Below are 12,779 nucleotides of genomic sequence, written 5' to 3' on the forward strand. Positions count from 1 at the left end.
TTATGTATATTCTACACTCTTTGCCAAAACTGGGTTCATTTTCTCCTAATGCTACCTACCACTCTGTGATTATGAAAATCAATATAAATTACCTTACCTCAGCTACACAACAAATTGATCCCAAGGCTTCTCCACGAAAACCGTAAGTTGTCAAATTTTCAAGATCTTCATGACTATTTATTTTTGAAGTATAGTATTTTACTGCCATTACGGGTGCATCAATGGCCTTGATACCCTCACCATTGTCTCGTACCTCAATTTTATCAAATCCATAGTTCTCCTATAAAAAGTTAAAGAAACTTTTAGTATATAAAGACAGGAAACTGTTGTCAAAGAAATAGAAACACCAGAAAAATAATTGTGTCATTTATTTTTTATATAATCTTAATACTAAGAAATTAAGAGTTCAATATATTACTCAGTACTCAACAAGGTAAGTGTACTCTTAATCCCATCACCTATTTCTCCAAGCCCCACACCCACCTCCCCTCTGGTAATCATCAGTTTCTTCTCTGTAGTTAAGTCTATTTCTTGGTCTTTTTTTTTTTCCTTGCTCATTTGTTTTGCTTCTGAAAATCCACATGAATGAAATCATAGAGTATTTATCTTTCTCTGACTTATTTTGCTTAGCATTATATACTCTAGCTCCATCCACACTTTTGCAAATGGCAAGATTGGCAAGATTTCATTTTCTTATGTTTGAATAATATTCTGTCACAAATATAACCACATCTTTATCCATTCATCTATAAATGTACTTTGAGGCTGCTTCCATAATTTGGCTGTTATAAATAATGCTGCTATAAACATACAAAGGCACATGTATCCCTTTGAGTAACTGTTTTTGTTTTCTTTGGTTACTCAGTATGTGATAAGTGAATCATAAGGTAGTTCTATTTGTAACTTTTTGATGAACCTCCACACTGTTTTCCATGGCGGCTGCACCAACATCCCCACCAACAGGGCAAGTGGGTTCCTTTTTTCCATATCCTTGCCAACATTTGTTCCTTCTTAGTTTTTAGAATTTGTTCATTCTGGCAGGTGTGAGGTGATACCTCATTGCAGTTTTGATTTGCATTTCTCTGATGATGAATGATGTGAACATCGCATTTTTAAATTGGATTTAGGTCTTATGGTGGTGAGTTTTATCAGTCCTTAATATATTTTGGATAGTAACCATTTGCTGGGAATGTCATTTGCAAAGATCTCCCACTTGGGAGTTTTATTGTTTCCTTTGCTGTGCAGCAGCTTTTTATTGTGATGTAGTCCCACTAGTTTATTTATGCTTTTATTTCCCTTGTCTTGGGAGACATATCTAGAAAAATGTTGGTATGGTCAAAGCCAAATTACTGCCTGTGTGCTTTTCTAGGATTATGGTTCCAGGTCTCACATTTAAGTTCTTAATCTACTTTGAGTATATTTTGTATGTTGTTAAGAAAGTGCTCTAGTTTCATTCTTTTGCGTGTTACTGTCCAGTTTTCCCAGCACCATTTGTTAAAGAGACTTTTTCCCATCACGTTTTTAACTCTTTTGTGGAACATTAACTAACCATTTAATTGTGGATTTAGTGCTAGGTTCTCTGTTCTGCCAGTACCAAACTGCCTTAATTACTATAGCTTATAATGTAACTTGAAGTCTGGAATTGTGATACCTCCAGTTTTTTCTTTTTCAAGTTTGCTTTGGCTATTTCATGGTCTTTAGTGGTTCCATATAAATTTAGATTATTTTTTCTAGTTCTGCGTAAAATGCTGTTGGTATTTTGACAGGGATCGCATTAAATCTGTAGATGGCTTCAGGTAGCATAGATAATTTAACAATATTTGTTCTCCCAACCCAGGAGCATGGAATGTCTTTCCATTTCCTTGTATCACCTTCAATTTCTTTCATCAATGTTTTACAGTTTTCAGAGCACTGGTCTTTCAACTCCTTGGTTTTAAATTTATTCCTAGGTACTTTACTATTTTTGGTGCAGTTGTAAATGGGATTGTTTTTTAAATTTCTTTCTGCTGTTTCATTATTAGTATGTAGAAATGCAACAGATTTCTGTATATTGTGTATTGTGTGACCTTATTAAATTCATTTATCAATCTTAGTAGTTTCTTGGTGAAGTCTTCGGAGTTTTCTATATACAGTACCGTGTCATCTGCAAAAAGTGAAAGTTCTATTTTTTTTTTAAACAATTTGGATGCCTTTTATTTCTTTTTGCTATATGACTGCTGTAGCTAAAAATTCCAATATGTTGAATAAGTGGTGGGAATAGACATCCTTGTCTTGTTCCTGATCTTAGGAAAAAGCTGTTTTTCACCACTATGTTAGCCGTAGATTTTTCATATATTCCTATACCATATGGATATATTCATATATCGAGGTATGTTCCCTCTAAATCTACTTTGGCAAGGGTTTTTATGAATAGATGTTGTACTTTGTCAAGTGCTCTTTCTGCATCTATTAAAATCAAAACAATCATATGGTTTATATCCTCTTATTGATGTATCATGTTGACTGATTTGCAAATATTGAAAAGCTTTTGCAACTCAGAAATGAATCTCACTTGATCATCATGAATGATTTTTTAATGTATTATTGGGTTTAGTTTGCTAATCTTCTGTTGAGAATTTTTGTATCAATGTTCATCAGAGATATTGGTCTGAGTTCTCTTTAATTGTGGTGTCTTTATCTGGCTTTGATATCAGGGTAATGCTGGCCTCATAGAATGAATTTGAAAATTTTCCTTCCCCTTCTATTTTGTAGAATAGTTTGAGAACAATAGGTCTGAACTCCTCGTAATATTATCCTTAATGTTTGTTAAAATTCGTGATTTTTTTTAATGTTGGGAATTTTTTTTGATTACTGATTCAATTTTGTTGCTGATAATCAGTCTGTTCAAATTTTCTCTATCTTCCTGTTTCAGTTTTTGGTAGTTTATATCTTTCTAGGAATTTATCCATCTCTTCTAAGTAGCCAAACTTGTTGGCATTTAACTTTTCCATAATATTCTCAGATAATCCTTTTTTATTTCTGTGGTGGTGTTATTTCTTTTCTTTCGTTTGTGATTTCATTTCAGTCCTTTTTTAATGAGTGACTACAGGTTCAACACTTTTGCTGATCTTTTCTAAAAAACCAGCTCCTGGTTTCACTGATCTATTAATTTTTTAGTTTCTATGTCATTTATTTCTGCTCTAGCTTTTATTATTTCCTTTCTCTTGGTTTTGAATTTGTTCTTTCTCTAGCTCCTTTTGGTGTAAGGTTAGGGTATTTGATATTTTCTCGCTTGAGATGGGCCTGTATTGCTATAAACTTCTCTCTTAAGGACACCTGGGTGGCTCAGCAGTTGAGCATCTGCCTTCGGCTCAGGGTGTGATCCCGGGATCCAGGATCAAGTCCCACGTTGGGCTCCCTGCATGGAGCCTGCTTCGCCCTCTGCCTCTGCCTGTGTCTCTCATGAATAGCTTAATTACTATAGCTTATAATGTAACTTGAAGTCTGGAATTGTGATACCTCCAGTTTTTTCTTTTTCAAGTTTGCTTTCGTTATTTCATGGTCTTTAATGGTTCCATATAAATTTAGATTATTTTTTCTAGTTCTGCGTAAAATGCTGTTGGTATTTTGACAGGGATTGCATTAAATCTGTAGATGGCTTCAGGTAGCATAGATATTTTAACAATATTTGTTCTCCCAACCCAGGAGCATGGAATGTCTTTCCATTTCCTTGTATCACCTTCAATTTCTTTCATTCAGAATAAATAAAACCTTAAAAACAACAAACCTCTCTTAGGTTCATTTTTGCTGCATCCCCAAAATTTTGTACTGCATTTTCATTTGTCTCCATATATTTTTTAATTCCTTGTTTGATTTCTTGGTTGATCCGTTCATTGCTTGGTAGCCTATTATTTAATTTCCATGTATTTGGGCTCTTTCCAGATTATTTCTTGTGATTGCTATGTAGTTTCATTACATTATGGTCAGAAAAGATGCAGAGTATGACTGATCTCTGTCAATTTGTTGAGACTTGTTCTGTGGCCTAATATGTGCTCTATTCTGGAGAACGATCCATGTGCACTTCAAAAGAATGTGTATTCTGTCTTAGGGTGGAATATTCCACATATATCTGTTAAATCCATCTGGTCCAACATGTCATTCAAAGCCACTATTTCCTTGTAGATTCTGTTTGGATTACCTGTTCACTGATGTAAATGGGATTTAGTTCCCTACTATTACTGTATAATTGTTTTGTTCCTTTCTGTTTATTATCAACTGTTTTATGCATCTGGGTGCTCTCAAAATTATTTATAATTATTGTCTTCTGGGTGGATTGTCCCCTTACGATTACATAGTGTCCTTTGTGCCTCTTGTTATGGCCTTTGTTTTAAAATCTGTTTTGTCCAATATAAGTATTGCTACCCCAGCTTTCTTGTGCTATACATTTGTATGAAAAATGTTTCTCTATCCCCCACCTTCAATCTGCAGGTGTTTTCAGGTCTGAAATGAGTCTCTTGTAGACATCATAGATGAGTCTTTTTTTTTTAAGATTTTATTTATTCATGAGAGAGAGAGAGAGAGAGAGAGAGAGGGGCAGAGACACAGGCAGAGGGAGAAGCAGGCTCCATGTAGGGAGCCTGACGTGGGATTTGATCCCTGGACTCCAGGATCACGCCCTGGGCTGAAGGCAGGCGCTCAACCACTGAGCCACCCAGGCATCCCTGTGTTCAAGAGAGTTTCAGTTTTTTTATCCATTCCATTACCCTATGTCTTTTGATTGGAGCATTTAGTCCATTTACCTTCAGAATAATAATTACTGCTATGTCTTTATTGCTATCTTGGTACTTGTTTTGTGGTTGTTTTTATGGCTCTTCTCTGGCCCTTTCTTCTTGCTCTCTTTCCAGGTATGCTGGCTTTAATGATATTCTGGGATTTCTTTATTTTTTGTGTATCTATTACTGGTTTTTGATTTATGGTTACCATTTAGTCTGTATATAACATCCTCCACATATAGCAGTCTATATTAAGTGGATAATTAAGTTTCAAGCCATTCTTTACTTCTCTCCCTACCATATAGGTATTTGGTGTTATATTTTACTTCCTTTTGTAAATCCCTTGACTGATTTTTACAGATACACTTATTTTTACTGCTTTAGTGCTTTCTACTTTTACTCCCACTTTTGCTCTTTCCTTTCCACTTGAAGAGTTCCCTTTAATTTTTCTTACAGGGCTGGCTTAGTGGTCAAGAACTCCTTTAGTTTTTGTTTGTCTGGGAAACCATCTCTCCTTCTATTCTACATGATCTCCTTGATGGATAGAATATTCTTGGCTGCACATTTTTTCTCTTTAGGACTTTGAATATATTGCGTTACTCCCTTTTGGCCAGCAAAGTTCCTGCTGAAAGATCCCTTGATAGCCTTATGGGGTTTCCTTCATATTTAACAGTCTTCTCTCACTGCTCTTAAAATTCTCTTTATCACTACTTTCTGCCACTCTAATTATTACATGTCTTGGTGTGTGCTTCCTTGGGTTGATTTTGTTGGGGCATCTCTGTGCCTCTTGGATATAGATCTCTGCTTCCTTCCTTAGAAGGAAGGAACGAACATTTTCAGCTATTATTTCTTTAAATAAATTTTCTTCCCCCTTCTCTCCGTCTTCTTCTTCTGGGATCCCTATAATACAAATGTTATTATGCTTCATGGGAGTTGCTGAGTTCCCTAAGTCTGTTCTCATTCTGTAGTTTTTTTTCTCTCACTCATTCAGCTTGATTACTTCCCATTAATCTGTGTTCCAGTTTGCTAATTTCCTCCTCTGCATCCTCTAGCCTGCTATTACTCCATCTAGTGCACTTTTCTTTTATTTATTTAAATTCAATTTAAATAATTAATTAATTATTAATTTAATAATTAATTAATTTAAATTAATTAAATTATTAATTTAAATAAATTAATTGATTTAATTTATTTAATTCGATTTAATCATTAGATTAAGATCTAATGTATTTTTAATTTCATTTACTGTGTTCTTCATACATGGTTCTTTTTCATCTCTTTGATCAGTGAGATCCTTAATCTCACTGATGTGCTCCACTCTTTTCTCAAGTCCAGGGAGTGTCTTTATGGTCATTACTTTAATATTACTTTTATGTTTCTCTTAGGTTTCTTGCTGTGGTTGGCCCTGTTATTTCATTTGGAGACAGGATATATGCCTCCTCATTGTGTCTAATTCTCTGTTTCTGTATGTTTGGCAAGTCATCTACGTGTCCTGCTTTTGAAAGTCCCAGTCTTGTGAAGGAGAAGTCCTATCAGCATCAGTATGCTGCATCAGTAGTGCAGCATCCCCTGTTCACCAAAACCTGGCACTTCAGGGGGTATCTCCTATATGTGTTGCATGCACCCTGCTATTGTGTCCTGGCCACTTCTTCCTTCACTGCAGTGCTCTGCAGAAACTCTGTCTACTACGGGCGATGTTTGGTCCCTGGCTGGGGTGGGCCTGCAGTTTTAATGAGTGCTGGTCTGCTGCAAAATGAGACCTGCTGCCATTGCCGAATTGGGCCCCACAAAATGCATAGGATGGCAGAGTGGACTTGAAACGCTGGGACTGAGTCATACGTAAGTGGGAAGGGTGGATATATGGAAGTGTGGTGTTAGGGGTTGGGGGGTGGGCCTTGGTATAAGAAAATGTCAGTGGCTAATTCTTATAGGGTGGCTGTGTGTTCATGCTGGCAGGGGTATGGGAGAGGAATGGTGTCTTCTCACTCCTTTTTCCTTGGAGGAGTCCCTCAGTGATCCCTGCACTCTAGGACACACTCTGAAACTAGTACTCTCCCTCCCATTTTCAAACTGCTGCTTCTAAGCTGTAACTGAGGGCTATTTGTTGTGCTCTCTTTAAGGGTGGGGATTCAGCTTCCTATTGCCTGCCCTCCAGGTTCTCCCAGAATGGAGCCTGCTGATTTTTAAAATTCCAGGCTTCAAAACCTGCTTGCTTTAAGAATTCATCAAATTCAATCCCTCTGGCTTTCAAAGCCAAATATTATGATGATTTACCTTCCCTGTGCAGGTTCCCAAATGTGATACAGTCTTTCTCTCCTCTCTCCATGCCTGCAGCTTTCTCCCCTCCATGGACCATCATGGTCTGTTTCACTCCCGAATGCATTTCTGCCTTTTCTACTCCTTCATGTGGCCTTTTCTTTATCTTTAGCTATGGAGTTTGTTTTGCCAGACTTCAGGTCTTTTCTGGGTTATTTACACTGACGTTGAGTGTTATCGAGTTGTATCTATGACATGAGGTAAGCTCTTAATAAGCTTTCTATTGACTAGAAACCTTAGCAATAACAAAAAAAGTCATCTAACACATATTGTGTATATTATATATATTAATATACTACATTCTTACAATAAATTACATTTTAAAATAAAGTTATTAAGAACTCCTATGAAAGAGAAAATACATTTATAGTACTTGTACTATATTTACCAAAAACAAACAAACAAACAAAAAAAAACCCATGTCAAAATGGATTCATGCAGTCCATCCAAACCTGTGTTGTTCAAGGGCCAGATGTATATTTTTTTTTGAACAAATACAGCATTCATGTGGTATAGAACAGCAGTTCTCAGCATTTACTAGAAACCTGTTACAAATGCAAATTCTTGGGCCCCAAATAAAATCTGATATTCTAGGGCCTGGTAACTGTTTTAATAAACACTTTAATAAAGTGTTCTGATGCACCCAAATGTTATTAGAACCACTAGCATAGAGACCCAGGACCCGGGGTAGCTTGAAGGTGGTGAATAATAGCTCTTCAAGTCTGCAATAAAAAATGGCCCTCAGTAAAACTACATTGCAAAAAATGGGAAAGACACAGAATGGAAAGAAAAAAAGTAGAAGAGGCGGAGCTTGAAAAATTTGTGGTAGAAAAAGTACTGGACCACTGTGTAGTGAATGGGAAGGTGGAGTATTTCCTGAAGTGGAAGGGATTTACAGACGCTGACAGTACTTGGGAACCTGAAGAAAATTTAGATTGTCCAGAGTTAATTGAAGCATTTCTTAATTCCCAAAAAGCTGGTAAAGAAAAAGATGGTACTAACAGAAAATCTTTATCTGACAGTGAATCTGATGATAGCAAATCAAAGAAGAAAAGAGATGCTGCTGATAAAACAAGAGGCTTTGCCAGAAGTCTTGATCCTGAACGAATAATTGGTGCCATGGACAGCAGTGGAGAATTAATGTTTCTCATGAAATGGAAAGATTCAGATGAGGCAGACTCGGTGCTGGCAAAAGAGGCAAATATGAAGTGTCCTCAAATTGTAATTGCGTTTTATGAAGAGAGACTAACTTGGCATTCTTGTCCAAAAGATGAAGCTCAACAATTGTTTGTGTTGTTTTATATATATATATATAATATATATATATCTCTTTGTTTTTTGATTTGTTGGTGTGAAGAAATAATATTTCATTAGAAATAATATTCTAATGAAAATCAAGTTTGATATGTTTGTTTTGAAGTAGTGTTGGAGGAGTTGGGGTTTTTTGCATCTATAGCACTGGTTACTTTGAACAAATAAAAGCTTTCTGTAATTGTTTCCTTATCAGGAAAAAACAAAACAAAGTAAAACAAAACAAAACAAAAAACCCCACTAGCACAGAGCAAAGATCTTGAATAGGTTTTAGAAACAGAAAGACCTGAACTCTAATCTCAGATTCACTACTAATTACTAATTATAGGACTTTGGGCAAGTTATCAGAACCTTAATTATTGTAAAAGAAAAAAAGAAGTATAGTAGTAATTAAGAGTTTTTATAAGGAACAATTGCAACCACAAATGAATGTATATATATGCAAATACGTGCATTTTATATATAAACTGTATTTGTGTATATACGTGAAAAGGGTTTCTTTCCTACAATTTTTATCATTATTATTTCTAATGCTGTAATACTAAATGAAAATATCTGATAATTAGGAGATTACAAAAAAGTGTATTCCTATATTCACTCAATTTACTCACCATTTATGTACCAGGTACTGGGTAGGTATGGAGGACACAAAAATTAAAAAATATAGACCTTACCACTACAAGCTAGTAGTTTATAATAAGGAAGGTAGACATGCAAGCTAACTGTAACAAACTATCATTAAATGTCATAAATCATATTAACTCAATGACTTAATATACATCATTTAAGATTTTTTTTAATGTGAAAACTATGAGCCAACCAGGGATATAGTTTTGAAATTAGATTAGATGGAAAAGACAAAATGCAAATGAGCATAAGGCAAGTAAATATGAATAACCAAGAATAATTAGTAGAAAATAATAACAAATTAGATTCACGTTTTATATGGAGTCCTAAAGAATAAGTTTGCTTTTAAATTTTCCTTTAGTGTTACTGTAGTGCAGATCTAGATTAAAATTTATTTTTAAGAATTTACTCTTACAACAAAAAATGCAATATCCTAAAAATAATTTACTAATACAAAAAAAGAAGAGAAAGGTAATAGATATAAGAAGAAATCATTTGCCCAGCCCTTTTTTGCTTTAAAGGTATTTGGCTTCTTAGGGACACTCACCAGTTTAACATCTATGCTTGTGGCACCTGCATCCAAAGAGTTTTCAAGGAGCTCTTTTACCACACTGACCACTGAAGTGATTATCTGAGAGCTTGAAAGGAGGCGCACTGTTGCTGCAGGCAACTGTTTCATTCTAGCTTTTAGTAGGGTAGCTAAAGATAAAATTAAGTTGAAAAAATAAAATTGTTAAACATTCCTAACAGATCTGATAGTGACAACAATAATCAACTGTAGCTCACATTAATGAGCTCCCCACTATGCTAGGCTCTCCTATAAGCACACATAGTATTAAATCATTTATTTCTTATAATATTCTTTAAAGTAGGTGGCATTATCACTTCCATTTTGTAAGATTGAGGCACAGAGAGGTTAGCTGGTAAATCATACTATGGTAATAAAGAAGAGTAAGAAAAACATTATACTATTAAACTCCAATGAGTATAATACATGACCCACCAGGGTAGGAATGACCAAGTGGTGCTGCCCCCTTGGGACGTGGAAAATATCAGTCAGCCATAAACCTTAATGGCAATCTCAAACATTAGTCATCTATATGTTTTTGATGAATTATAATGTCTTTTTTTCTAAGGTTTTATTTATTCATTCATGAGGGACACACACAGAGAGGCAGAGACACAGACAGAGGGAGAAGCAGGTTCCCTGCAGGGAGCCTGACCAGGCACTCGATCCCAGGACCCCGGGGTCTCGCCCTGGGCAGAAGGCAGATGCTCAACCGCTGAGCCCCCCAGGGGCCCCTGAACATAACTTATTATATAACACGGCATACACATGTTAAAGATCCCAGAATACTTGGCCCACACCAGGTTCCTCTAAACTCCAAAATGAACAGGCTCCCCACCCACCTTCTAATCCCCACCACCCCAGCAGTTAACCCATGGCCTGGAATCAGACCAGGCTTAGATTCAAGAGGTTTTCTGTCTTTGAGAATGCCAAGATCTAAGGAAAACACCGATCAAACTTTGGAGCAGAAACCCAGCATCATCTCACCTTTTACTCTTTCCAGACAATCTCATTACCCTCAACATTTTTGCCTCATTCTCTATAATCTCTTTTCCAAAATCTCCTGTATTTCCCTCAAATCCCCAATTTTGTCCCCATTCTGAGGTCAAGGCAGACCGCAGCACAAACTCTACGTTCACATACCTCCTACCTCCCCCAACCCCCATGTCCTCTGGTTTCTTAAAACGTTTGCGCCTCTGCCCACACTTTTTCCCCTAACTCCCAGGTCAAGGTCTCCTCTCTTAAGACCTTTCATCTTGTTTAACCAGTCCCCCTCAGGCATCTTGACCTTCAAAGCAAAAATAAAATCTTCCCTCCACCCTATTACCCCAATGATTATCTTCTCTTTTTCTTTCTCTCCCCGCCCCCCCTTTCTTTCTGAAGTCAAACTAGTCTAATCTATATCCCCGGGGTGCCAGGGTGGCTCAGTCAGAAGGGACCGCCTTCGGCTCAAGTCACGATGGCAGGGTCCCGGGATCAAGCCCGCATGGGGCTCCCTGCTCAGCAGGCGGTCTGCTTCTCCCTCTCCCTCTGCCCTTCCCCCCTGCTTGTGTCAATCTCTCTGTCTCCAATAAATGAAGAAAATCTTTAAAAATCAATCAATCTTGGGATGCTTGGGTGGCTCAGCGGTTAGCCCCTGCCTTCGGCTCAGGGCGTGACCCTGGAGACCCAGGATGAGTCCCACGTCGGGCTCCCTGCAGGGAATGGAGCCTGCTTCTCCCTCTGCCTGTGTCTCTGCCTCTGTCTCCCTCTGTGTCTCTCATAAATAAATATATAAAATCTTAAAAGAAAAAATCAGTCCATCAATCCACCAAGAGATCTCGGTCTTCCCACACTAAAATTTGCATTTCTCACAATCGCCGTCAAGGCTACTTAAAAACAAACGTTTATAAAACAGACTTTCTTCCTGCTGCCATCCCCGTGCCTTTGCTTCATTCTGCTCTTCTAGTGACTAGGAGCAAACACCTGCGTCGTCCTGGGCAGCAGCCCCGCCCAAGCCGCACCTCTAGCTCCTCGTGGTGCGGCCCGTCTGTGTCCGTGACGCGGGCTCAGGCCTAAGCCACCTGCGGCAGGGCCCTCCTCATCCGATCACCGCGGCCCCCTCGCTTCGCGGCCCGCTCCCGCCCGGCCTTGCCTCCTCATCCTCAGGGGCCCTTCAGGTGCCGGCCCTGGAACGCCCTGCAGGACCCCGCCTCACACGCGCCCCGGCTCCTGCCCGAGCTCCCGTCCCCGCGGCTGCTGCCTCACGCCGGGGGCCGAAGCCCTTCGGTCTCCCCGCGCCGCGTCGGCCTCCGCCACAAACGGGACTTCCGGGTGTTACAGGCTCGAGACCAAGAGGCGGAGGATCCCAAAGCTAGTGAGACCCGCACGGCCGCCGCCCGGAGACGCCGCCTGCCCGGCCTCACGCGCAGGCCAGCGACCCCGGCGCCTCGGGGCTGCCCGCCGAGGGCCGCGGCGTCTCCTCCCGCCGGCACCGGCACCGGGGCGCCGCTCGGCCCCGGGGCCCCCAACCTCAAGCGCGGATGGGTCTTCCCTACGCGGGGCCACCACGTGCCGTCGCCGGCTCCCGCCCTCCGCCGGGCCCGGGCACAGCAGCGTCCTCCGCACGCGCACGGCGGGCCACGCGGCCCAAGCGCGGGAACGTCCGCGACCGCTTCCCGGGGGGCGGGGCGCACCTGAAGGGCACCGTCCGCGGTCCCTGGGGACAAGCAGGCACCGCGCAGCCACGAAAAGGCGCTTCGGCGCCGAGAGCGGGACCGCGTGCGCCGCCCTGCGACCCCCGGGCCCCGGACTCCCCGACGGCCCTCCGCCGCGCAGCAAGGCCTCACTTCCGGAGGGCGGCCCGCCCGGCCCACGGCTTCTGGGAGGCGGGCAGCGGCACGGTCGGCCCCGCTGCGGCGGGAGGACGCGGCGCGGCCTGCCCGGAGCCCGGAGCCCGCGACCCGCGCGCGCCCACAGCCGGGCTCCGTCGGCTTCTCGCCCGCCGGCGGCGCGCTCACGCCGCAGCGGACAGGCCGACGGGAGGGGCTGCCGCGAGCGCCAGGGCGCCGGGACGGCGGCCGGGGAGGCCGCGACGCTACCTTGTGGCCCGCGCGGGCGGGCGGCGACCCTCCGGCGACTCGGCGACCCCGGCTGTGGCCCCCCTGAGCCCCGCCCCCTGGGCCCTGGGCCCCGCCCCCTGCGGCCGCCGTGAGGCCCCGCCCAGA

At 41.1% G+C, this 12,779-nt stretch overlaps 1 protein-coding gene and 1 pseudogene across 13 annotated transcripts in view; one reads left to right on the plus strand and one right to left on the minus strand.

Moving 5' to 3' along the window:
• PMS1 (PMS1 homolog 1, mismatch repair system component) overlaps positions 1–12,779 on the minus strand; it is a 107,570-nt gene that overhangs the window by 75,977 nt on the left and 18,814 nt on the right. For 5 of the 13 annotated variants that reach the window (XM_077884774.1, XM_077884778.1, XM_077884765.1 and 2 more), the window contains exons 1-3: positions 12,654–12,744; positions 9,553–9,704; positions 98–280 (exon numbers count right to left, since the gene is read on the minus strand). In XM_077884774.1, the coding sequence (XP_077740900.1) occupies positions 98–280; positions 9,553–9,684 (315 nt within the window). In that variant the 5' untranslated portion in view covers positions 9,685–9,704; positions 12,654–12,744. Of the gene's footprint in view, positions 1–97; positions 281–7,025; positions 7,256–9,552; positions 9,705–11,538; positions 11,562–11,707; positions 11,846–12,248; positions 12,366–12,653; positions 12,745–12,779 lie in introns of those variants that run through there. The other 8 variants (XM_077884767.1, XM_077884766.1, XM_077884772.1 and 5 more) reach the window with 6 other exon arrangements.
• LOC144305713 (chromobox protein homolog 3 pseudogene) lies at positions 7,606–8,535 on the plus strand (annotated as a pseudogene).

The sequence above is a fragment of the Canis aureus genome, chromosome 36 (assembly GCF_053574225.1).
Source record: "Canis aureus isolate CA01 chromosome 36, VMU_Caureus_v.1.0, whole genome shotgun sequence".
Lineage (NCBI taxonomy): Eukaryota > Metazoa > Chordata > Mammalia > Carnivora > Canidae > Canis > Canis aureus.